The sequence below is a fragment of the Mus caroli genome, unplaced genomic scaffold (assembly GCF_978045245.1).
Source record: "Mus caroli unplaced genomic scaffold, Mus_caroli_1 scaffold_5, whole genome shotgun sequence".
Taxonomy (NCBI): domain Eukaryota; kingdom Metazoa; phylum Chordata; class Mammalia; order Rodentia; family Muridae; genus Mus; species Mus caroli.
In genome coordinates, this window is record NW_028227260.1 from 97,705,761 (window position 1) to 97,728,997 (window position 23,237).

The 23,237-nt window shown below is 41.7% G+C and overlaps 1 protein-coding gene across 1 annotated transcript in view; it reads right to left on the minus strand.

Annotated features, from left to right (window-relative positions):
* Positions 1-23,237, minus strand: part of Mamld1 (mastermind like domain containing 1) — a 102,968-nt gene that overhangs the window by 19,485 nt on the left and 60,246 nt on the right. Inside the window, 2 exon segments of the mRNA XM_085838164.1 lie at positions 14,473-14,583; positions 16,524-18,482. Coding sequence (XP_085694290.1) covers positions 14,473-14,583; positions 16,524-18,482 — 2,070 coding nt within the window.

A 23,237-nucleotide genomic window follows, 5' to 3' on the forward strand; every position in this document is an offset into this window, starting at 1 on the left:
ATAGTTATAGGTATTTAGATCAGTGTGTGTGTGTGGTGGGGATGTTCTTGAAAGTATTTTGGGGCCTTGGCTTTATTTTCTCTAGATTTAGATTTCTAGCCACAATAATTAGCTTTCTAGCAACACTAATGTGAAATGGTTTGTTCCACCATTCATTTTCACTGTAATGTTCAGGTTCATTCTATGCACAAAGCAGTGAGGCCAAGCCCACCATGGACTGAAACCTTGGAAACTGTGAGCCAAAATAAATCTCTTCATTTTAGGTTATCTCCAGTATTTTGGTACAGTGACAAAAAGCTGATGAACATATGCACTGAATATCTGAATATACAAATGCATAATTCAAAGTTTAATAGACCTAGAGGGAGAGATAGACTGCAATACAATAATGATGAGAGACATTAATACTTGACTTCCAGCAATGGATAGGTCATCTAAATGGAGAATCAAGAAATAGGTGGCCAAGTTAAATTTCAGCTGAGAACAAATAGACCTAACCGTTATAGAACACAGCATTCTGACAGCTACAGAATATGTATTTTTCTCTGTGCAGATATTATCTAGGATAGATTTAATAATAAAGGCTTTGGGTAGTATAGATTATACAACATGCAATAAAAACAGCCTCGATAAGTTTAGAAGAATTGAAATTGAATTGGTTATATTTTTTCTAATCATAATGCAAAAAGTCAGAAATCAAGAAAAAGAAAAACCATTGGAAACTATAAACAGAAGGAAATTAAATAACTTACTTTTGAATACCCATCAGTCAAGGAAGAAATAAAGAAGGAAAATTTTCATTTATTTTTGCTATTGTTGTTATTGTTATATGTGTATGAGTGTTTTGTCTGCATGTATGCCTCTGTACCATGTATGTGCAGTGCCCACAGAGGTCAGAAGAGGGCATAAACTACCTTGGATCTGGAGTTTCAGATGAGCCATAATGTGGGTACTAGGAATAGAATCCAATTTAGGAAAGCAAACAATGCTCTTGACCACTGAGCCATTCTTCCTCCCATAACTAATGGAATTGAAATGTTCATAAAACATGGGAAAATAACGGTCTAGCCTATGGGATACAACAAAAACATTACCAAGAGGGAAAGTTATAACCATCAAAACCCACATCAAGAAAGAGAAAAATCTCTAATACTGTATCCAAGGAACTAGAAAAGCTAAAAGTAACTGAACCTAACATTAGATGGAAATAATTAAAACTCTGAGCAGGAAAAACCAACCAATTCAAAACAAAACAAAACAAGCTTCCCAAATAAATGGAGACTAAGAAAATGCAATCTAAATGATCAATGGACCAAGGAGATAAAAGAGAGCAGTGAGATGACTCCATGCTGTCTGTCCTCCATATGAGTCATGGTGCCTGGCCCCTCACATCATGCACACATATTAAAGAATAACAATGATGACAACAACATTTCTAAAGAAGACAATACAGACAGTGAGGTAGGTTAAGAAAAGGAGACACGCCAGGCAGTGGTGCACGCCTTTAATCCTAGCACTTGGGAGGCAGAGGCAGACGGATTTCTCAGTTTGAGGCCGGCCTGGTCTACAAAGTGAGTTCCAAGACAGCCAGGGCTACATAGAGAAACCCTGTCTCGGGAAAAAAAAAACCAAGAGAGAGAGAGAGAGAGAGAGAGAGAGAGAGAGAGAGAGAGAGAGAGAGAGAGAGAGAGAGAGAGAGAGAGAGAGAGAGAGAGAGAAATAGAAGTGAAATGTGAGATGTTACAACCAATACCACAGAAATACAGAATTGGCATTATTATGAAAAACATGATAAGAAATTTGGTCATTTAAAAAACAAGTTCCTAGTAGACATATATATTTTACCAGCATAGAATCAATCATGAAGAAATGGAAAATCTGAACAAACCAATAGCAAGTGCAGAGATTGAACCAGTAATATAAATGCACCATCAAAGAAAAGCTAAGTACTATATGGTTTCATGGCTGAATTAAAACCAATTTTCTTAAGTTATTTAAAAAAACAGAGGAAAAAGGAATTTTTCTAAACAAATCACATGGGACTAAAAATTCTCTGGTTCTAAACCAGATAAATGTCCCAAACAAATAATATACCAAGAAGCCAATACATTTCATAAACACAGATGTAAAAATCCTCAACAAAGTGTCAGTATATGAATTCAACAGCACATTCAGAAGATACGATTCACATGGTCATAATCATGTGAAACTTATAGCAGAGATGAAAAGGATGTTTCAGTAAAAACAAATTAATAAACAATATACCACAACAACAGAAGAACGAATAAACACCATATGAATGTAGCTAAAGCATGTGATAAAATTCGGCATTAATTCATGATAAAAACATTGATTAAACTGGTCAGAAAAGAGACATACTTCTATATCACAAAGGCCATTCATGATAAGTCAGCATTAACTTACATGAAAATATTCTCTCTTAGTCTTTGCAACAAGGTAAGAATAGCCACATTCACCATTTATTCTTTTAGGGGGTTGTTGTTGTTGTTGTTGTTATCCAGGGTCATGTAATTTAGCCCAGGTTGGCTTTGCGCTCTCAATTCTGAAAGCTCTGCTTCTTAAGTGCTGTGACTACAGTAATGCACACCCATATGTGGCCACTCTGTTCAAAATAGTCCTAGTTAGGGCACATCCAATTTGTAAAAGAAAGTCACTGTTTCCAATGGATATGATCTTACATATAAAAACGCCCAAAGCTATTTGTATACTAAATAAACTCACCAAAGTTGCAGCATATAAAAAACAGCACCCAAACATGTGTCATTATTCTATACTAATGGTGAATTACTTGAAGTAGAAATCAAGAAACAAATCCCATATTCAGTAGATTCAAAAAGTTAACTATGCACAGATTTAACTAAAGAGATAAAAGATCTCTGTCATGAAACATTTTAAACATTGATGACAGAAACTGAATTGGAAAAATTAAATGACATTTTTTTGTTTATAGATTGGAAGAGTCAGTGTTATAAAAACTCTACACTAAAGAAAGTCATTTAGATCCAATGTAGCTTTATGAAAATGCAGGTGGTGTGTAAGCTTGATAGAATTCGCAAAAACAATTCTAAAGTTTGTATGGACTCACCCAAACCTACAAATACCTACAGCTATCTTGATCAAAAAGAAAAAAAGTGGGAAGGATTAATGGGCTAAAAGGTTACAGCAATTAAAGCAGCAAAACAACAAACACATAAACCAAGCAAACAATATAGAAACTATCAAAAATCTGTCTCTATCTATCTATCTATCTATCTATCTACCTACCTATTTAATCATTTATCATCTGTCTGTCATGCCTACCTACCTTCTTGTCTATGTCTTACTGATTTCCAACAAAAGTGATAAGAATATACACTGGGAAAAAAGTCTTTTCAATAAATGGCATTAGGAAAACTGGGTATCTACCTCCAAAAAATGCAGGCAAATCCCCAAGTTTCCAGAGTTATGAAAATCTAATTCAAAATGTATTAAAGTCTTAAGTGGGGCCTGGGGACATAACTCAGTTGGTAGACTGACTGCTTAACACTCAGGAATCCCTGAATTCCATCCCTGACAATGTAGAAACTGGGCATGGGGTCATAAATTTGTAATCTTGACACTTGGGAGGTACAGGAGGAGGAGGAGCAGAAATTCAAGGTCATCTTTGGTTACATAGTGAGTTAGTGGCCAACTCAAAAAAATAAAAAGGGCTTCTTGTGTGTAAGACCCGAAATTATGGAACTATTAGAATAAACATAAGGAGTTTCAGAAAACTTGATTTGGACAAAGATTTTTGGAGGGATAGGATCTAAAAGGCAAAGCCAGACAAGTAGTTTTAAAACAGCTTCAATGCAGCAAAGGATAAAACAGTATGCATATGAGAAAATATTACATCTGATATGGCATTGAACTTGAGAAACTCAACAGAGGCAAAACAAAGCAAAGTTTTTGATTAAAAAAAAAACCCTAAAGACAAACAGGACATTTATGTAAATAGACTAGTCTCAAAGGAAAAAAATCCAAATGACCAGCTGGCATTTGATTCAATATTTCTTGTCATTATGTATCCAAACCATAGTGAATTATCAGCTCAGTACAGTCAGAAAGACTGTTATCAAACAGGCTTCAAGGACGTAGAAGAACTGGAAGTCTTGTACATTGCTGGAGGGAATGTTAATTAGTACAGACATTATGTAAAACAATAGAGATGTTTCTCAAAAAATTAAAAGATGCCATATCATCCATCTATCCTATCACTAGATGTATAGTCAAAGGAAATGAACTTAGCTGTGTAGAAGAGACATCTGTACTCCTATGTTATTGTAGCATCACGCACAATTGTGTCCATCATCAGATAAATGGGTAAAGAAAATATGGGATTCCTGCATGGCTTCAGCCAGAAAAAGAATTGAAGCCTGTCATTTGTGGCAATGTGGGTGGCAATGCAGACTATGTTAACTGAAATAAGACAGGCCCAGAATGACAAATACTCCATGGTCTTACTTAAACATGGAATCTCAAAGGGATGATCTCATCGAAATGAGAGTCAAATGGTAGTTATCCCAGGCTGGTGACTGTTAGGCTGGGGAGGAATCAGCAAAGGTTGCTTGGGAGTTAGACTTTGTCCTGATATAGGAGCCCAAAGGTGTCCTTCAAGATGTTTCCACCTCTTTACATGGTATAATTTGGTATGTTACAGTTATAAAACATGTTTTTAAAAGCATTACAAAATTCTAGAGTTATAAAGATCAAAATTGGAAGGTCCATGAGCTTGTTCATCCTAGAAGCTTTCCAAGTGGGAGCCTTGGAACAGAGTTAGCAGCATTCCTTGGCGACCCACTAAAACCTGAAATTCCTGGGCCCCAGACTGTCCTATGGAATCCGAAATTCTAGAAGCAGGATCTAGTCACATTTTAACAAAGTCTGGAGAGTGTATCCTCAAAGGAGATTGGACCTCAGGGAAGCAAGTGATACTTGCTCCTGTTCAACCGGGCATGGAGTAGTGTTGGGGGTTAGGTTATATGGTTCAGTGAGGGCTGAGTGTTGCTTTTTCAATTCCAACTTTTTAAATCAGAGAATTGTTCTTTTTCTTCTTTTTCATATTCTTATCCCTCCTCTACTCTTATGAGCTTGGAAATTAAGAGTCCTTGGAACACAAGGAGACACACATGGGACCAATACTCAGGATTTCTCAATTGGAGACTAAGCTCAAAAGGTATATTCGAGGGTTGAGCATTTGGGAAAGTGAGAGCATGACAAGAGAGAATGACAGCCTCCCAGGCTGACTGCAGCAGCCTGTGCTCTTGATGGCCTAGTCAACATCAAAAGCATCCTCTTTCCTTCTCCAGAGAACTCTACTCTTCCTTATTCACCTGACCTCACCCATCAGCTTCCTGCCCTCTAAATGGGAGGAACCTGATCCCATCCAAGTTTCTAGAGATGAGACATTTCAGGTTTGCTCTCAGAAAGAAGTGTAGTGTACATATTATCCTTTTTAGTCAATAAGCCTCTGGAGTTCAGGGACTTTTGGGAAAGAAGTTTCCTTGCTTTTCTGACATAGAAACTGGAAGCAGTTTTTTTGAGTGGGGGGGGGGGGGGTAGAGTAGTGGTAGGAGGAAGCTAGCAGCCTCTGGAATTGCTGATGGCAGCAGTATGCCCACAAGGGGGAGCTAGCTGTAGGATGAGGGAAGGAAGAAAAGACAGTCACTCTCTGGTGATAGGGTTAAGCTGATGATTTAAACCATCCCAAAGTCACCCAACAGCTGCACTTTCCCTTGTAGGAGTCAGTAAGATCTGTTTTAAATTAATTTTATTGTTGTTTAAATCAGTGTGAGCTGGGTTCTCTGCTACCAGTAATTGATTATATTTTGATAGACCACCTAGCCTGGCTCCTCAGATTTCTGAGTTTATAAGGTTTGTTCTATGCTTCTAGCCTCTAAGACTCTTGAATGTCTCCCATTCAAGTACAAACTAGGCCCAACTCTGCTTAGCTTCCAAGATCAGATGAGACAGGACACATTCAGGGGAATATGGCTACATAACAAGAACACTGTATTTCTGATGATGAAGTCTAAGGCCTGCACAACCTTGGGTTCTTCACTCCGACATTTGAAAAGCAACAATGTGTGTAGGAGATTATTCAAGCTCTGGATCATACTGAATTCTGACATAAACTTACTTCAACATGTCCTTTCTGGGGTTTTGTGAAGAAAATAATTGATCCAAACTGGAATTTTTCTATAGAAAACAGGAAGTGTTAGCTCTTAAGAGCAATTATGGAACCAAAGTCTCTGAATTCTAAAATCCTTTGAAAAGTCCCATAACATACTAGAAAGTCAACATTTGATTTCAAGCATGATAACTGAACAAAAGGCATAAAAGCTCTTCCTGAAGAGTCTCCTGATGACACTAGAGCAATCACAAGGGTTTGGTCCATTTTTCTATTCCTTTGTCCAGTATTGCATCAAACACTTTACCTACTTGGAGAGTAGAGAATAGATATGAATAAATACAGACTTACAGAGAAATGCTTATCAGTCTCTCTCTCTCTCTCTCTCTCTCTCTCTCTCTCTCTCTCTGTGTGTGTGTGTGTGTGTGTGTGTGTTTCTGTGTGTGGGTAGGGGTAGGGAGTGTTATGGGTTGGAGTTGGCAAGGACAATGAGAAGTCCAGATAGGAGAAGTGACTGCTACCCTAGGGTGCATTGGGAACAAAGCAGATGCCTGGGAAAGAATGAGGGTGAGGGGTGGAATCTCTAGTTCCCTTCTCCACAGCACCAAATGCATCTCAGAGTGTTTTGTTTATTATAATGTATCCATACCCACCCAGAGGGTCTTTCTTTAGTGGCCTGTACATAGGTCAGAGGCAAGCAGCCAGGATAGTGGCAAAGAATTCATGGTGGAGACTCAGTAGAAAGGTCTTAGTTGTCTTCAAACTTCTGGAGGACTCAGAAACCTCAGGGAAAACATGGAGCTAAAACTTCAATCAGCTGATAGATTTCAGAATATCATAATTTGTGTTAAATTGTTCATGGAAGAGGAACCTATTGTTCATGGAAGAGGAACCTAAATTCTATAGTAAATATCACCCTATGTAAGTCTAACAAGTCACAGTTAGGGCTTAGAGCAGGATCGTGGAGACCTGTAAATTTCCTGAGGCCATGCCATGACTTAAAACATACTAATACAGTTTTATTAATAATTGAGCCCTTAGTTATAACCTTATCATTTGTAGTGTGGTATAATTCGGGACCCGGGGAGAGTAGCACACTTCTCACAAGCATTTGAGGGAAGAGCCAAGTAGAACAGATTTGCATGACTCTGAGCCTCTATCAACTCAAAGAGAACTTCTATGGTTTAAGCCATTTCATCCCAATTCTACTTCTTTGATCTGTATTGTTCTAAATATAGCAATTAATGAGAAATAATGGAATCCAGGCCTCTTACTGAGCATGGAGATAAGGAAAGGTACCTCTTTGTGACATATTTGCCATAAATAAAGTTACCAAATTAAAAAAATAAAGCTAATAAAAGTAATTAGCAATATAGTTGTTAAGTGAACAAAATAAATGAAAACCAAAAACTCAAAAACAAAACCACAAGTTTTCTATGAGAAATATGGAATCTAAACTCAGAAAGTAGTAAAAATAAACATGTGTTATTATTTTAATCCTATGGTATGAGATTGCTATTGTTTGAATGCTGAGTGTCTCTCAAGGGCCCTTGAGATAGCAGTCTGAACACCAGCGTGTGGTACAATGGCAGAGGTGGTGAAACTATTAGGAAGTAGGGCCTAAGGGGAGGAAGTTAGATCATTGGGGATATGTCCTTGACCCTTCGTGGGGGAATATTGAATCCCTGCCACTTTGTGCTTCTTTGCTTCCCAGGTGCTATGAGCTGAAGAGGTTTGATTAAATAGGTGTTCCCATCATGGTGTTCTGTCTTAGCACAGACTCTAAATCAAGGGGTCCAGCAGACTATGGACTGAAAACTGTGAGTCAAATCCTTTCTTCTTACAAAGTTATTATCTCAGGCATCTTGTCAAAGTGACAGAAGCTGACTAACACAAAGCCTTTTCAAATACAACCAAAACAGTATCATTCTTTTTGTGTGTGGGGGGGTGGGAGGTATAGGGTATATGTAGTCCAAGTCAACTTTTAATTTGTGATCCTCCTGCCTCAGTCTCAGTGCTAGGATTACACATGCCCCCATGCTCAGCATAGCTAAGTGTTCTTACTAGTTTGCATTTTAAGCCAAAAAAAGAAAGAGCAAATGCCAAGTAGTCTTTAAATCATACTCACTTGCTCCCGTGCTAGTCAGAAACCAATAGCAGTTATCAACACAGCGTGTAAATGGAGACCACTCACAGCTCCTAAGACCACTGTTGACTGGTTTGTACCAGAAGGATTAGTGCCACCTTTGAGTGGTATGAATAAATCTTAGTAAAAACAAGTGGCTTGAATTCCTAAGCTAGCTGTCTTCTGTTTTTGTTTTTTTTTTTTTTTCTTATCATATGTGACTGTCACTGTGGTATGTGAAATGGCAGCCAGAAGTCTTGTTTTGTCCTTATAAACTTCATTAACAACAGTGATTGCAGCAGCAACAGAACACCCTGTGCAAAGTACCACCGGAAGCATGACACTGTATTTGTTGGAAGTTGAAGAGGGAGATACACATATTCAGACATTGCACAAATGCCATAGAAGTACAAGAAGCACAAACTAACTCACAAAGATGCACTGCAGGCAGGCAGTGTCCTACACAAGGTGTCAAAGATATTTCCTCTATCCAGCATGAAAACAGCTGAGTTCATCAAGCTCCTAAGTCTTGAAAGCTGAGAGCTTCTATCAACATATATCCAAACCAACCATCCAAACAATCTCAAAAACTTAACATTCTGTGAACCTAGCAGATGCTACTCCATCACTGGATCATTCCCACCACCCCGCATTCTTATACTTATCATCATCATCATCATCATAGCATGGGGTTTTTCAATGGGGTGTTCTCATTGTCTGCAGAAGTTTGAAACCCTGTGTCTTTCCTCTTTGTGAGTCTAAGCTGTATATTTTCTGATCTAACACACAACTTCTCTGGTTCAACCAACAGCTAAACAGGAGCCCTGCTGTCTATTTGTTATCTTAGGAGCTGCTGTCTATGTGGGCATCAAGAGCAGTAATGTCCCCTAACAAGACTGATGTAAGGAATTCCCCCAAATCTCAAAATCTTTGGATGCTTAAGTCATTGAATAAAAATGTTAGTATTTCCATAGATCCTATACATATCCTCTTATACTTTCAATCATGTCTAGATTACTTACAATATGCAATATAAATGCAAATAATCATGCTATATTGTTTATGAAATAATGACACAAAAATGTATGTGTTCAAAACACACAGATTTTTTTTCCATATACTTTTGATCCATCACTGGTTTAACCTGAGAATTTGGAGCTTGCAAGTATTCAGGACTCACTTGTCTATTCTGCTGCTCTCTTCAAGCTCTGAAGCAGTCAAGTCAGAGTACACAGAGCTTTCTAAAAGCAGATCAAAGTTATGTACTCTGCCAACCTCTAAGAAACACAGTCAAAAGGTACAATAGTCTCAGGCAAGGTGTCCATACACTTGTGATTTATGATCCTGGTGGATCAAAAAAGGGGAAGCTTTAAGGTGGAACATTATTCTCAATACTCAGAAACTCAAAAGGAAACTTGGGGAATATTGGTAACCTTAGTGCTAAGTTTTGAGCATAGTTTCATTTCCTGTCAATTCACAATGGTTAAAACACAGCTACTCAACCCAGAGGCGTCAGTGATCACCCCCTTGAAATGTATGTCACTCCGTGCCTAACACTCAAGAAAACATGTCCATGTCTGCTAGAGAAGTTGCATGCAGGGCAAGCCTCCATTCTGATCAGTGGTCCTTTGCAACCTGACATGTGTCCCCCTCCCCCACTTCCTTCCTTAGTTGTCAGTTGACTTCCAATAGGCAGCCCAGACCTTGCTCCCGAAGGCCTCTGCTCTTATATTTCACCAGAATGAACCTTTGAAGTGAAGTCTATGTTACCCCTCACTAGAATTAGGAAAAGAGAAAACATGAAGAAACTTGCCTGTGAATATGTCAGGCAGTGCTGCCCTCCCTCCCCACTGAATGAGAAAAAAAAGCAGCAAAGCAAATGAGAGGACTTAGAAGCCCAAGGTGACAGGCCCTTCTTCTACAAGTGGTACACCTGGTGTGATGGGAGGAGTCACGTCTCTCAGTAAGTTAAAGTCACTGTAAAAATGCTAGTAAGTGATTCTGAGAACAGGAGAAGGTTCAGTTCCATCTCTCCTAACTGGAGTCTAAAATGGGCTAATGTAGCTTTCATTGCAGAAGGAATTCTCTGAACCTCACTGAACATTTCTGCTTTCAATGGGAGGCTGTAATTTGAATGCAGTAATTAGAGCTCATGCAGCACTAAGCATGAAGTCAAAACCTAAATAATCTCAGGGACCACAGACATTCTATTTAAAGGCTGTGGAGGTGTGAAGAAGTGAAGAAGAGAGATGGACAAGGAGAGGTGATGCATGTGTTGTACTTAATCCCTGTGGGTCTGGGCCAGCATGGAGATGGCGTGTGTGTGGGTGTGGCCTTTACTTTCCCTTTTGTGGACACACTCGCAGACCCGTGTGCCAGGTTCAGGATCTGCTTTCCAAGTGACAGGTGGCCCCAGCAAGCTGCTGTAATCACAACCTTAGCCCCTCCTCCTGCCCACCTGAAGTCACCCTGGAGTCACATTTGTCATTCAGCATTTACATAGCTGCCAGAACTTCAGAGGTCTATGCCTGGAAGTAAGTGGACTTAGCCTTGAGTCCACCCTTTGCCACAGTTGGGAAGCCTGGGGCCAACGTCCTTGCTCTATGTATTACCCTTTCGGTTCTGGTCCATGGGTGAAGTGCCTGCCCTTACACCTGTGGCAGTCCCAGTGATTCAGGGAGGGCAGGTAACACTGATGTCCCTTTCTACTTGCTAGGGACCCACTGCTTCCTAAGCTAAGAGGACATGTGACTTCTTTTCGAGTATATAATTCAGAGCTGGCCCAGCAAGGAATTAATCCAGTCTTCTCCTACAGGAACTGGAGTCCCCTTTCTCTCTGCTCAAACTTTGTCAAACTCTCATGTGCTTTCAGTGTATTTCACTGTAGCCACTCTCTTCCCCCTGTGCCTCACATCCTGCCTCAAGTGTCAGATTCCAGGACTTTCTGTTCTTAGTCCAACTGGCTGCCATTCACATCCCTCCTCTTCATATAGTCACAGTATTGTCCATGACCCATCTCTACATGGGGCAGCAAAGCACAGGTGCAGAAGACGCTGTGGCTGGAGGCCACCTCTTGTTAGCACAGCATCACTTCCATCTCCCAAACAGACTTGTTTTCCTCTTTGGGAGTAAATGCAAGTTCCATTCTCCAGTGACTGATGGTGAAATTGCACTAAGTCCTAACCCTGATTGTCAATCTGGGTTTCACCAAATTACAAAGCTTCTTCACAGCACAGAAAATGGTTATCAAGGTGAAGAGACAGACTGAAGAATGAAGGAAACTTTGTGCTAACTATTCACCTCACATGGGATTAACATCCAAAATATGTAAATAGGTGAAAAAAACTAAACAAAAATATCAAATAATCCAATCAATAATAGGAAATGAACTGAGCAATTTCCAAATGAAATTAAAATAGCCAAGGAATACAGGCAAAGATGTTTAGTCTGAGCCATCAGGGAAATGCAAACCAAACTACATTCAGATTCCATCTTAACCCCAGTCAGAATTACAGTCATCAGGAAAACAAAACAAAATAAAACAAAACAAAAAAAACAGTAAGCTCTAGAAAAGATGGGGGACAGATATACTCTGTAGGATTATATTCTGTAGGATTGCAAATTAGTGTAGCCACTATGGAAATAATTATGATGGTTCCTCAATAAATTAAAAGTAGATCTTCCAGGCTGATAAAGTACTTGCTTAACACATGTGATTCTCTGGGATAACTTCTCAGCACCATAGAAAAGTTAGCAAAATCTAGAAATTCTATGTGATTTTTGCAATATCCTTTCTGGGCTTATACTCTGAAGTATTACAATTATTCAATAGATGCCTGTATACCCATTTTTATCATGACACTGTTCACAATAACCAAGACATGGAATTAGCATAGGTGCCCAACAACATATGAATGGAATATTATTCAGCTGTGAGAAAGAATGAAATCACTCCATTTGCCAGAAAACAGTTGCAACTGGTGATTCCCATGTTAAGTGGTATATAAAAGACTCAGAAATACAAACATTACAATGTTTTTTTTTTCCTTAGGCAGAATCTAGGGAAAAAGGTGATGAAAGTATAAGGATTGTTAGGGAAAGGGAATGGATCGGTGATATTGGAGGTGGAGCTAAGTGAAGAGCACAGAGACAGGTGAATATGATCAAAATATGTTATGTGCAAGTATGAACATGTCACAATGTCATCTACTGTTTTGTAGAATTAATATATGGTAAGAACAAGATAGGACAAATTAAGTTGTCTATCAGGGGAATTCCTCACCTAAAAATTCTATCTCCTTATCTTTTACTATAATTTGAAGTCAAAACAGCTCTAAAGAATAACTTTATATTGTGAATTTGGGATTAGTTTTTATTTGGATGCAAAATTTTACCTGGTCTCAAATTTTCATATTTCTCCACTGGAGGGGGTTGTAGCATATTTGGTATTTCTTCTGCATTGCATTTCTCAAGTCCCAAGTGCTCACTATGGGAGTTTCACTTGCCCACAGGGGTTTAGATCTTAGGCCAAGTCTCATACTGGTCCTGTCTGAGTGCACTCGAGTTTGAAGCAGCTTATTTCTCTTTTCTTCCTCAGTTCTCTATGGGATGGGGGCTGCTCCCTTCTATATTTTTTGGCTGAGGTTCTGAGGGTTTAGGAAATTTTGCTTCTGGCCCTGGCTCACACACAAAACATCAAGCACTGCTTTGTATGCATCCAGTGCCCTCTCTTGACTTGTAACACTGAACTGATGCCCTGATGACAGATGACATTTGCCTTAGATGGAAGAGGTGGTCTACATAAACTTCATTATGCATTCCCCTGGTAAAGAGTAATCTCTTCGGTTAAGAAACACAGAAGAATGAACCCTACAGACAGCTAGAGTGGGCATCTCTGCTTATTTAACACTTTGTTTCTCATCTTACATTAAAAGAAAAATATTCCTTTAAAAACTGAGCTCCAGATTCACATGTACCTCGAGTCTTCCCACAATAACAATGACTGTAGAGGGGAAGGGTCACCAGCTAATAAATACCATGTCATCAGGTGACCATTGCTTGTACAGACTCAGCCTGGATGGGCAGTTTGTTTCCCTGCTGCTAAGGTGAGAATCATGCACTCCCCACCTTTGGGGCATCCATCTGTTCTTCCATAAGGATACCCAATTTTGCTTCAACCACTATCCTCTTTTTTTCTTCTTCTCAGGAAGAGTAACCAAGCTGTTTAGAGACCTTACAGTTGTGATGCATTTGGTCTGGAAGGATGCTATGTGAACAGAACACCGGAGATGGGCTGGAGCAGGAGCACAAGAGTGCTCAGGAATTGGGAACACGGTGCTTACAAGGTAAACACAACCATTGGCCATCTTTATTGAGCCTAGAATGAAAGACCCCACAAGGGGCACAAGGCTTATAACTCCTGGCAACAACATGGTAGAGGCAGGGTTGAAGGGAGATCGGCTCACATTCTATCCTGACCTATCTTTTGATGTCTTAAAACCTTAGAGGACAGATTTGAGGACTCAAGTCCAACAGTTAGGCAGTGACAGAAAGTCCTTTTTGCTTGGCTTTATTCAAAGAACTTTAGATGTCATATCTCATTTCATCCTTAATCAGCTACTACTTCTCCATTTTGTGGAAGAGAAAATGGGTAAAAAGGGAAGGTAGAAACAGAACATTCTGGAGGCAGTACCCCATTCATGGGAGTATAAGCATAGGCTCTGCAGCATTGGCTGCCAGATTTGCTGTGTGACTGTGGGCCACTCTGCTGACTTCTCTGTGCTTCTCTTCTCAACACTGACTTGAACAATAAAATTTCCTACCTCTGAGGATTAAGAGACGAGACAGGTGAGTGAAGATTCCATGCCTGGCCTATGGATTTATATGTGGCTGGGAAGACAGCTCATAGTAGTATGTTGTTGTCCCCATGGGGAGCCTAGCCTGTCTATGAGGGGGTATTAGGGGGCTTTTATACACTTTTAATCTTTGGAGGGCATGCTTGCTTGGTTTTTCCTCCAAAACACCTTCCCCAATCCCACCTTAGTGATCAGCCAGCTGTAATTTTCATGACCTCTATCATTAAGCATTTCCCCCTAAGGCATCTGAGCTGGCTCTGTGGCAATACAGTCAGACTACAAACACATCCCATTGCAGATAAGAACAAAACAAAGTGGCTCACAAGGTTAGATGGTGGCACATGTCCATGAGTGCTAGTGAGAGAGTTCCACTGCTGATGCTGGTGCTCCAGCCAGAGAGCCGTAGAAGTCCACGCACAGCGATGGCAACAGCCCTATAATGACATCAAACCACAGTGCTTCTGAGCCACAGACAAGGGCTCAAGCCCCCAGGCGATTGCCCTGTGCCTACTGGCTCTGTCTTCATGCCACTCACCCTAGCTAGCCACCAGCCACCCCTACGGGAGTTCTTTCTGCTGCATGCACCCGTCATATAGCCAATTCCACGAGATCAGGCACTGATTGATGGGCTCCGTGAAACTTGGGTGAAGTGTCTACTTTTAGAAAGCTGTCATGTACACCCTTGAAGACATCAGCTCCTGCTTCTCTGCCCAAGCACTTTACGACCCTTTTCTCTTTGATTTCTCTCCAGAACAGAGGCCCAGTAGAAAGTGGAAGCCCCAGGTCAGTCAGGACAATGCTTCCTGGGGGCATGTTGTCTGAGCTTAGAGAAGCTGCAGAAGTTAGACAGGAGAGAAATGGGAGAGAAATCCTGGTACAGGAACCAGCAGGGTCGAAGGCCAAGAACTCTGAGCACTTCAAGGTTATGGAATGAAGTGCAAGGCAGAACCTCACAGGTTGTGCTTGGACAAGTATATGGAGGCAGATTCTGGCCTTCTGGGAACATCTGATAATGTGAGAAACACCATCATGATGGCATTCTATTGAGGCCCTTCTTAGAGCAAAGGGTGACTTATTGGGATGCTTGTTAAGGGTCAACTGTATCAGCTCAGATGAAGAACTGATGAATGTAAGAAGCATCATGACTGACAGTATTCTACAGGAAGGTTGACAGTATTCTATCAGGAAGCCCTGCCTCCTGATAACCAACCTTCCTGAATTTCCTTGTGGCTGACATCTGGACAATAACATAGACTGTATTTTAAAGCTTTCTGGCATTCTTTCCCATCCCTGCTCTCATTCTTGCATCTATTTAGCATGTTTCCCATCCACTTGGATGAAGCCAAGCGGCCATGTTCTTTAAAGAAGCCTCTGGCCAAAACTAGTTCATGAGGTCGCAGAAAAAGCCTCTTTCTATTATCCATGCCATGAGTGAGCATGGGAGATGCTCCTTCCCCGTGGAACTTGAAGATGACAATGATTTTCCGAGAGACTCTGGTCCAGAAGAACCAACTAAGCCACGATTCTTGACCCACAGAGCCCGTGAGCCAATATGTATGTGTGGTTTGGAGTTGACACTTTTGGTTAATTTGTTACACAGTGATAGCTAATTAATACAGGCAAGGATCAGAGCAAAGAAAAGTGGGAACTACAATAGACACTACCAAGGAAAACCAATTGTGTCTCATGATTCAAAAGACTGTAGGTGATGAGAGAATGTGAGAAAAAGTAGTTTCAAGAAGAGAAAGACTTTGGAGCAAGGCTTTCTGGCTTTAATCTCCTGTTCAGAGTCTTGCTAACTGTGTGACACTGGGCAAGTCATCAAAGAGTTCTGAGCCTCAGATAATTCTTTTGTAAAATGGTGATGGATACAGTCACTACTGTAGGGGTGTCTGTATTTTTCTTCCTCAGTACCTAGCATAGTGATAAAGGACATGCTGAGATTGTTCAGCACAGGTTGCTGAGGGCATTTCTAAAAGGGCTTAGTATTCAGTTTAATACCAGCATGGACAAGACCCAAATGCTTCAATGTGATTTACTTACACATCCTTCAAAGCATTTGTGTGTGGCTCGGTCCAAGGGAAACTATACACATCTGTAAAAGTCTGACTTGTCCCCTGGACACAGATTATGGGTGAAGCTTTCTTCTCAGGACAATTAAGTGAGCTGATCAGGCCCTGGAACCATAACTTTGGCCTCCTGCACACTCTATTTAACTACGTGCAATTAGCTAACTTACATGGGCTTTTCCAGCGTCAAGTTTGGCCTCAGTGAGGATAATAGCCTGAATTTGCCTGCCAAAGCCAGGTTTGTATGACATCTCACATAGTTCTCATTTCCCAAAGGAGTACTACCAGTTAGGAGGTAGCCTTACCTGTCCAGGCAGAGCAGGCATAGAATCAGAAGCCATCATGCGCTGAAAGCGCTGGGGTTGCTGCATTATCTGCTGCAGAAGGAATGAAGACTGGTCAGGTTGCTGCTGCTGTTGTTGTTGATGATGCTGCTGCTGCTGCTGTTGATGCTGCTGCTGTTGATGATGATGCTGTTGATGATGCTGTTGTTGATGCTGCTGCTGTTGATGATGATGCTGTTGATGATGATGCTGTTGATGATGATGCTGGAGTTGCAAAGTGGCAGTGGCAGTGGAGGAGGCAGTGGCAGAAGGAGCATGTGCTGGTGTTGCCTGAGGCAGGTAGTGGAGCAAAGATGACTGCCTGGAGTGGGTAGACATGGAGGCCATCTTCTGGGGGCTTGGCTCAGAAACAAAATGTGACAAGGGCTTGGTGTTGCTGAAGGTAAAGGGCTCAGGTGCTTCTGGACTGGAACTTGTTAGGCCCTGCTGCATGATCATACTCAAGGTTTTAGGTTGCTGGCTGCTGGTCATAGGCTTAAAGATGGAATTTGCCTGATGCTGCTGCTGCTGCTGCTGTTGTTGTTGTTGTTGCTGCTGCTGTTGCTGCTGCTGCTGCTGCTGCTGTTGTTGTTGTTGCTGTTGCTGTTGTTGCTGTTGCTGCTGCTGGCTTAGCAGATTGCTGGTGGGAGTGAGGCTCCTGATCAGAGAGTATTGTGGAGTGAAGGACTGCTGTGGCAAGCCAGGGCTGGAGAGATTCTCAGGGCGGTAGGGTGGGGATGGCCCTGGGGTGCTGGTAGGCAGAGCAGATATCAGGTGTCCTTGAGGGCTTTTGACACTAGAGGACACCAGATTGGCAAGAATGGAGCTCTGGGGACTGAATTGTGGTTGCTGATTGAGAGGCAAGCCTGGGAGCTTTGCTGGAACATAGGGCAAGGTGGGCCCAAGGGCAGCATTGCTGCTGGGGGCCATGCTGGAGAGTAAGGCATTGGGCGAGTTTTGCACAGCACTGCCAGACAAGCTACTGGATGACATGCAGGATGCTGTGAAGTTCTGTGGGCTGAATGGTGGTGGTGGTGGTTGTGGTGGTGGTGGGTGAGGAGATGGCACTGGGAGGTAAGGTGGGGAAAGACCCGGAGGAGGCAAACTGGACCAATTGCGGTTGGAACCTTGTTTTGTAGCAGATCCCTGCTTGCTGGCTGCCAGTGCTTTCAGCTGGTGGGCATGATGCCACTGAGGCACAGATAATGGAGGCATAGTGACAGGGAGCATGTTCTGGACCTGGTTCTTGACCTGAGCCTGTGCTGTTGAAGAACTGGATGAGACTATCTGCTTACTGCTGGAAGGAATGGAGTAGCACATCCCCGTGGAGGAGGGCATGATGGGTAGTGATGTTCCAGCAACTTGACTGCAGCTAGATGCAAACTCCTTGCTGGATCCAAGGCTTTCCATATGTGGCATCTGAACTGGAAGCTTGGCAGGAGGACCAAGAGGGGCCTGGGGGTTATGCAAAACCAGAGGTTCTTCTGGCTTGCTCCCCAGAATCTTCTCAAGGTCAAGGTCATTTGAAGAAGGTTCTTGAATTTTGGTTAGTTCCTCCAGCAGATCTTGAAGCTCTTGGTCTACAGCTGGCACACTGTTGTTTTTCTCATAGTAAGGAACAGCATGTCCTTTCAGCCCCGTGTCTGCAGTTGATGGCACCCCAAATGCTGAGCCCATAGCACTGCTATTCGCAACATTACTGTCCAGAGGGTTGTTCTCAAGGAGTAAAGATTGGCCAGCCACTCCCAGGTCTGCAGACGTGGGATTCATGTTTAATGTGGGCATCTGCATCTCTGTAGAGAGAGAAGTAGGGTGGGCACCTGGGCCCATAGACAGGGTGACATCTTCAAGGCAAGGTCTTTTGATTTTATTAGGATAGCTCCCATCAGCCATGCCTGTGAAGTGGAAGTTCTCTCCTTCCTGTCTTCTCTTACTGGTTCCCTGCATTTATGAGAGAGAGGAAGAGGGGGAGGAGGGGCAGAGACAGAGACAAAGACAGAGACAGAGACAGAGACAGACAGAGAGAGATACAGAGAGAGAATGAATGAATACAAATTAAACGAAAGGTTTGACATATTAAAGTTAATGCTAGGACTCCCACAAATAAAACAGGACTCTCAGTTTAGACTTACACTTGTCAAAAATCATAAAAATACAATCTATTTTTGGAAGCATGTTTTTTGTTTCTTTGTTGCTCTGTCTCATTTAAACAGCCCTGTTACATTTCAAATAAAGCAATATGCTGTCTGTATACTAAACAGGACTGAAAGTCACACAAAGGGTATTCGTTGTACACTTAAAGGGGAGTTCAGGGGCTATGCTGAGCTCACAAAATGAACTCGTTGCCAAAGGCAGGCACTCAGGTGCGAAATAGAACGAGCTGAACAATTTCAATGTCTACTTAGCTACAGATAACCCAGTTAAAAAAAAGAAAAACCATAAAATAGACACTGACCTTCCTTGCTTAAATGAATCAGGGTATGTTGATAAAATAGAACCTAACAGTGTTTAAGAAATGGAAATGCAAGGGAGCTGCCTGAGGTGTATGTTTAGGGGAAGTGCCCGTTTTAAAACAGCCACTGTGGTTATTATTCCATTTAGTTTACACCCACACACTCTTTCCACATGTACACATACGCACAGCTTATGTGTGTACAAAACTAACTTGGATGAACCAATACTCTACTTTTTTAGAGTGGTCACGTCTGAGAAATGACTGGCAATTTCCTTTCTAGTTTCTGCATTTCTGTACTTTTTTGTTTGTTTGTTTTTTGTTTTAATGAGAAAAGGTTGCAATAAAAGAAAAGCCCAAGTATAAAGTTATTTAAGTAAGGAATTCCTCTGTGCGGATGTATCCTTGGGTTGGGGAGATTATCAAACAACAGGAAGAGGCCCCACTGTGGGATTGGCACCTTGGGAGAGATGCCCATTATATATAAAAGGAGTCTTTAGGAGCAAAGCAATACTTTGTTTCCCTGTTTCATATTCTTATCCACCATTCAGTTATGTTAACAACCACGAGTTGTCTGTCCATAGATAAGGGGAGAGGAGGCAAAGACATTCATATCAGAATAAGGATAGGATGCCAATTCTGGCCACTCCTCATCTGCAGCAGGCTAGGGTTATGGTTCTCATGGCTAAGTGAACATCAAAGTAACCCCACCCAGAGCTCTGTGCCCCAGGCCTTCCTGCACAGGAGAATCACTTAGAACTATCTAGATTGCCAGATCCTCCCATAAAAATCAACTATAGTAATTGAATCCAGGGGAGAGCTCAGACAGTGGACATAGGCAGCATAGCATAGATCCTTGGTCATGAGATAGATACAGTGATGTTTTGCCCTTTCCATGTATGTATACTCTCTGAGCCCACTTTATTATGTGAGAAATGATAAGAAAGAGTTCTTAGGTCCTGTTGCTGCTTTCTTGACTAGAATGGGTAGATTATATGATACATGTAGGGCCTCAAAGGGTTGTGACATTCCTAATGCAGATCTTGAAGGGCCCTGGAAATTCAGTATCTTCTCATAGCAATGGCTATCCCCCAGGAAGCAGGCAGGGCTTTCCTTGTATTGCCTATCTAGTGGGTCAAGGCCAGTTGAAGGGTCCACTCCCAGTGAGCACCCAGTTGCCTCTCAATCTCCTGTCTCCATTCATCCTAACAGCAGAGCATTACAGCATCTTCTTTGGCTTTTTTGAGATGCTCATGATTCAAACAAGGGAAGTAGACCTGTTGCCAAATTCATTTGAAGACTGAGTACTACTGAAGGCTGACCAGGAATGGGTGGGTAGAAGAGGCCTATCCAATCTTTCATGCCAAGTTTCCTATCCAGGGCCTGGTTGGGGTTCAGAAGCCCTTGTGTTCTCAAGATTTTCAGGAAGCAGTTCACTGAGGGTTTGACCACAGCAAATAAAGTAAACAAATAGTAAATAGCAGTTGAGTGAACCAATGGACAGATGAACCCAAGTGATTTAGCACATAGTGAACTTGGCAACTCCTCTAGCCACGTATGGAACAGCCCACAAACAAGTCCCTCAAATTCCAAACTGATACTTGATCTCTTCAATCGTATGTCAAAGAATCCAAAGATAGGCTAAAACTAAAAACTGCCTAAAATGAATCAATAAGTGTTTATATAGTGTAGATCTTGGTAACCAAACTCTTGCAGGGAACCAAGGTTAGTAACAGTTGGGTCCTATATGCTATTTCATGGTGGCATGATCTACACAACAGGTTTAACAATAGGAAGTCTATACACAAGCAAGCAGGCAGTCAGACAGTGGGATGAGGTGGAAGGGAAGGTAGAGGAGTAGAGATGGGAATGTAAGCCTGGAATTCTGGCTGGGTGGGACTCTGAAATTCACTGACAGGGCTCATAGAGCTTTTGTCTGCCATGAAACTGTTGGGAATAAGGTGGCAAGAGGCATCACTCCTGTATTCCAGTGGTCATGTAAGTGAGAATGTGTCAAAGGGCATTTTGTACTGCTTGGATCTGATATGTTATGTTAAATCCACAGCGAGGCAGTTGCTGGTGCTCACCACAATGAACACTGAGGGGATGGCTAATGAGGAGGCAGTCTCCCCTTGGCAGCCTTCTTTAGTTGCTGTGGGACCTCCATTCTACAGTGCTTTATCGCAGGACTCAGTTGAACATTATAAATTGTGTGGAGTGTTCTGACTGTCCAGCCTTTTGCTACAGGGAATATGTGAGGTGTAGTCAGGCTGCATAGCCAAGGTACCAAGAAAATGTCCCTTTTGCTCTAGTACTTCAAAGAGCCATCAAAACACGGAAGGCATCAAATGCTGAGGTAAAGGGGGCTCTAACATGTACTTGGGCAGTACTAACAAATGACAGAAGGCCCTTCATCTGCAACGTGACAGGACTTGTAGAAGACACCCTCAGGCAGCAATTCGTAGACATCATACAAGCCAGTAGAATTCACACAAACCATAGGCTTGTAAGTTGTCAAATTCCATCATTGTGCTCAAATGGCTGTGTGCTACCCTGGGCTGTGACAGACTCTGTCTTCAGATTTCCACACCTCCCACTGGGACATCACTCACAGATCTGCTAAGCAAACTGGCCCTACATTTAAATCACAATCCCCCTTCTGAGGCTTCCCATTTGGTTCACGCATGCATGTAGGATGGGTGGCATTGGGCCTCCCTTTCTTCTAGTCTGCTCAGGCCTTCTCATGAGTACCATTTTATTGGCTTGGTCTCCTGATGCAGGGTCCTTTGGGCAATTTTGGATGCCTTATTACTACTGGTAATATGATTGGAAGTGAGCTAGAATCCTATGGACTGAGACTTGGTGGTCTTAGGATTTTAGGGAGTATTATAGTACATTTCAGAAACTCAACACCTGTCAAGAGCCAGACTGAAACAACATAGATCAACCTGAGAACCCCTATAGAAACATCAAATGCCAGGTTTCCTTTAGTTAGGGTAGTTGTGGAGAAACAATGAACCATACAGGGTAGTTCTAAGACTGGTTGTGACTGGGTGAACATGGAAGCACCAGCTCTTCTTAAGCCATGATCAAGCAGTCCCCTGTGTGCTGGATTCTCTAGTAGCTATTAAATTATATTGCTTTTGCACTAGGACCCCTTGAGTTTTCTCTCCTCTAGACATAAAAGGGTGATCCCAACACCAAGGGCTCTTCCTTAAAGAAGTCATGGAACTTGAGCTACAAACATCCATCTTTCTGTCTCTCTAGGCTTAGCTAGCTTCAATAGTTCATAGAAATTCAGTTATACAAAATGTAGCCTTATGTGTATGGTTTCTTTCCTGAGCATGTTTTCTAGGTCCATCCATTTTGTGGCATGTGTCAATACTTCATTTGTTTATGGGTGAATAACACGGCATTGGATGAATAGAGTAATTTTTTTTTCTATCCATTCACTGAATGGTAGATATTTGGGTTGTTTTATCTTTTGGGGGTATTTTAATTTTTCCTTACCTTTAAGAATTTCATACATGTATGCCATGAAATATGATCATATCTACCCTTCCATTTTCACCTCCAAATCCCTCCATATCACCTATAATGAATATTTCTCTTAATTTTATATCTTTGAAAAAACCCAGTAAGTCAAGTTAGTGTTGCTTATATGCACATGGTTGAGGGGGCAATCCCTAGGATCATGAGAAAGCTACTCAATATGGGGCAGAGCCAGGAGATCAGCTACCTGTCTAAACTGGAATTGGCTCCCTTGATCTTGTACAGAAACCTCAGTTGCTGTAAGTTTATGGTATGACAGCCATGTCATATCGAGAAGACAGCATTTCATACTACACATTTCATGTGTATTTTAAACAATGCTGCTGGGAACATTCCACTACACACTTTATTGTAAGTCTACTTTTGTTTTGAGGGAAGTGGAATGGTTAGTTCATAGAATAATCCTGTGCTTAACTTTCTGAAGTCCCCAAAACTGTTGTTTCACAATCTAGATACTCTTAGAAATCTAGCATTGCAGGTATATGGAAAGACTGCAAGGGAGGGCTCTGTCAACTTCCAGATTATCCAACAGAAACCTCTGTATCTTCTCAGTGATGGTATTCATACACACTAGGCAAGCGCTGCCCCACTGAACTAGACTGGCTGACTTTTGTAAGTTCTTGAGAGAAACATCTATCTGCTCTAGCTCCCTATCTCTGGCATTGTCTGTGGCCCATGCAAGGACCAGAGGC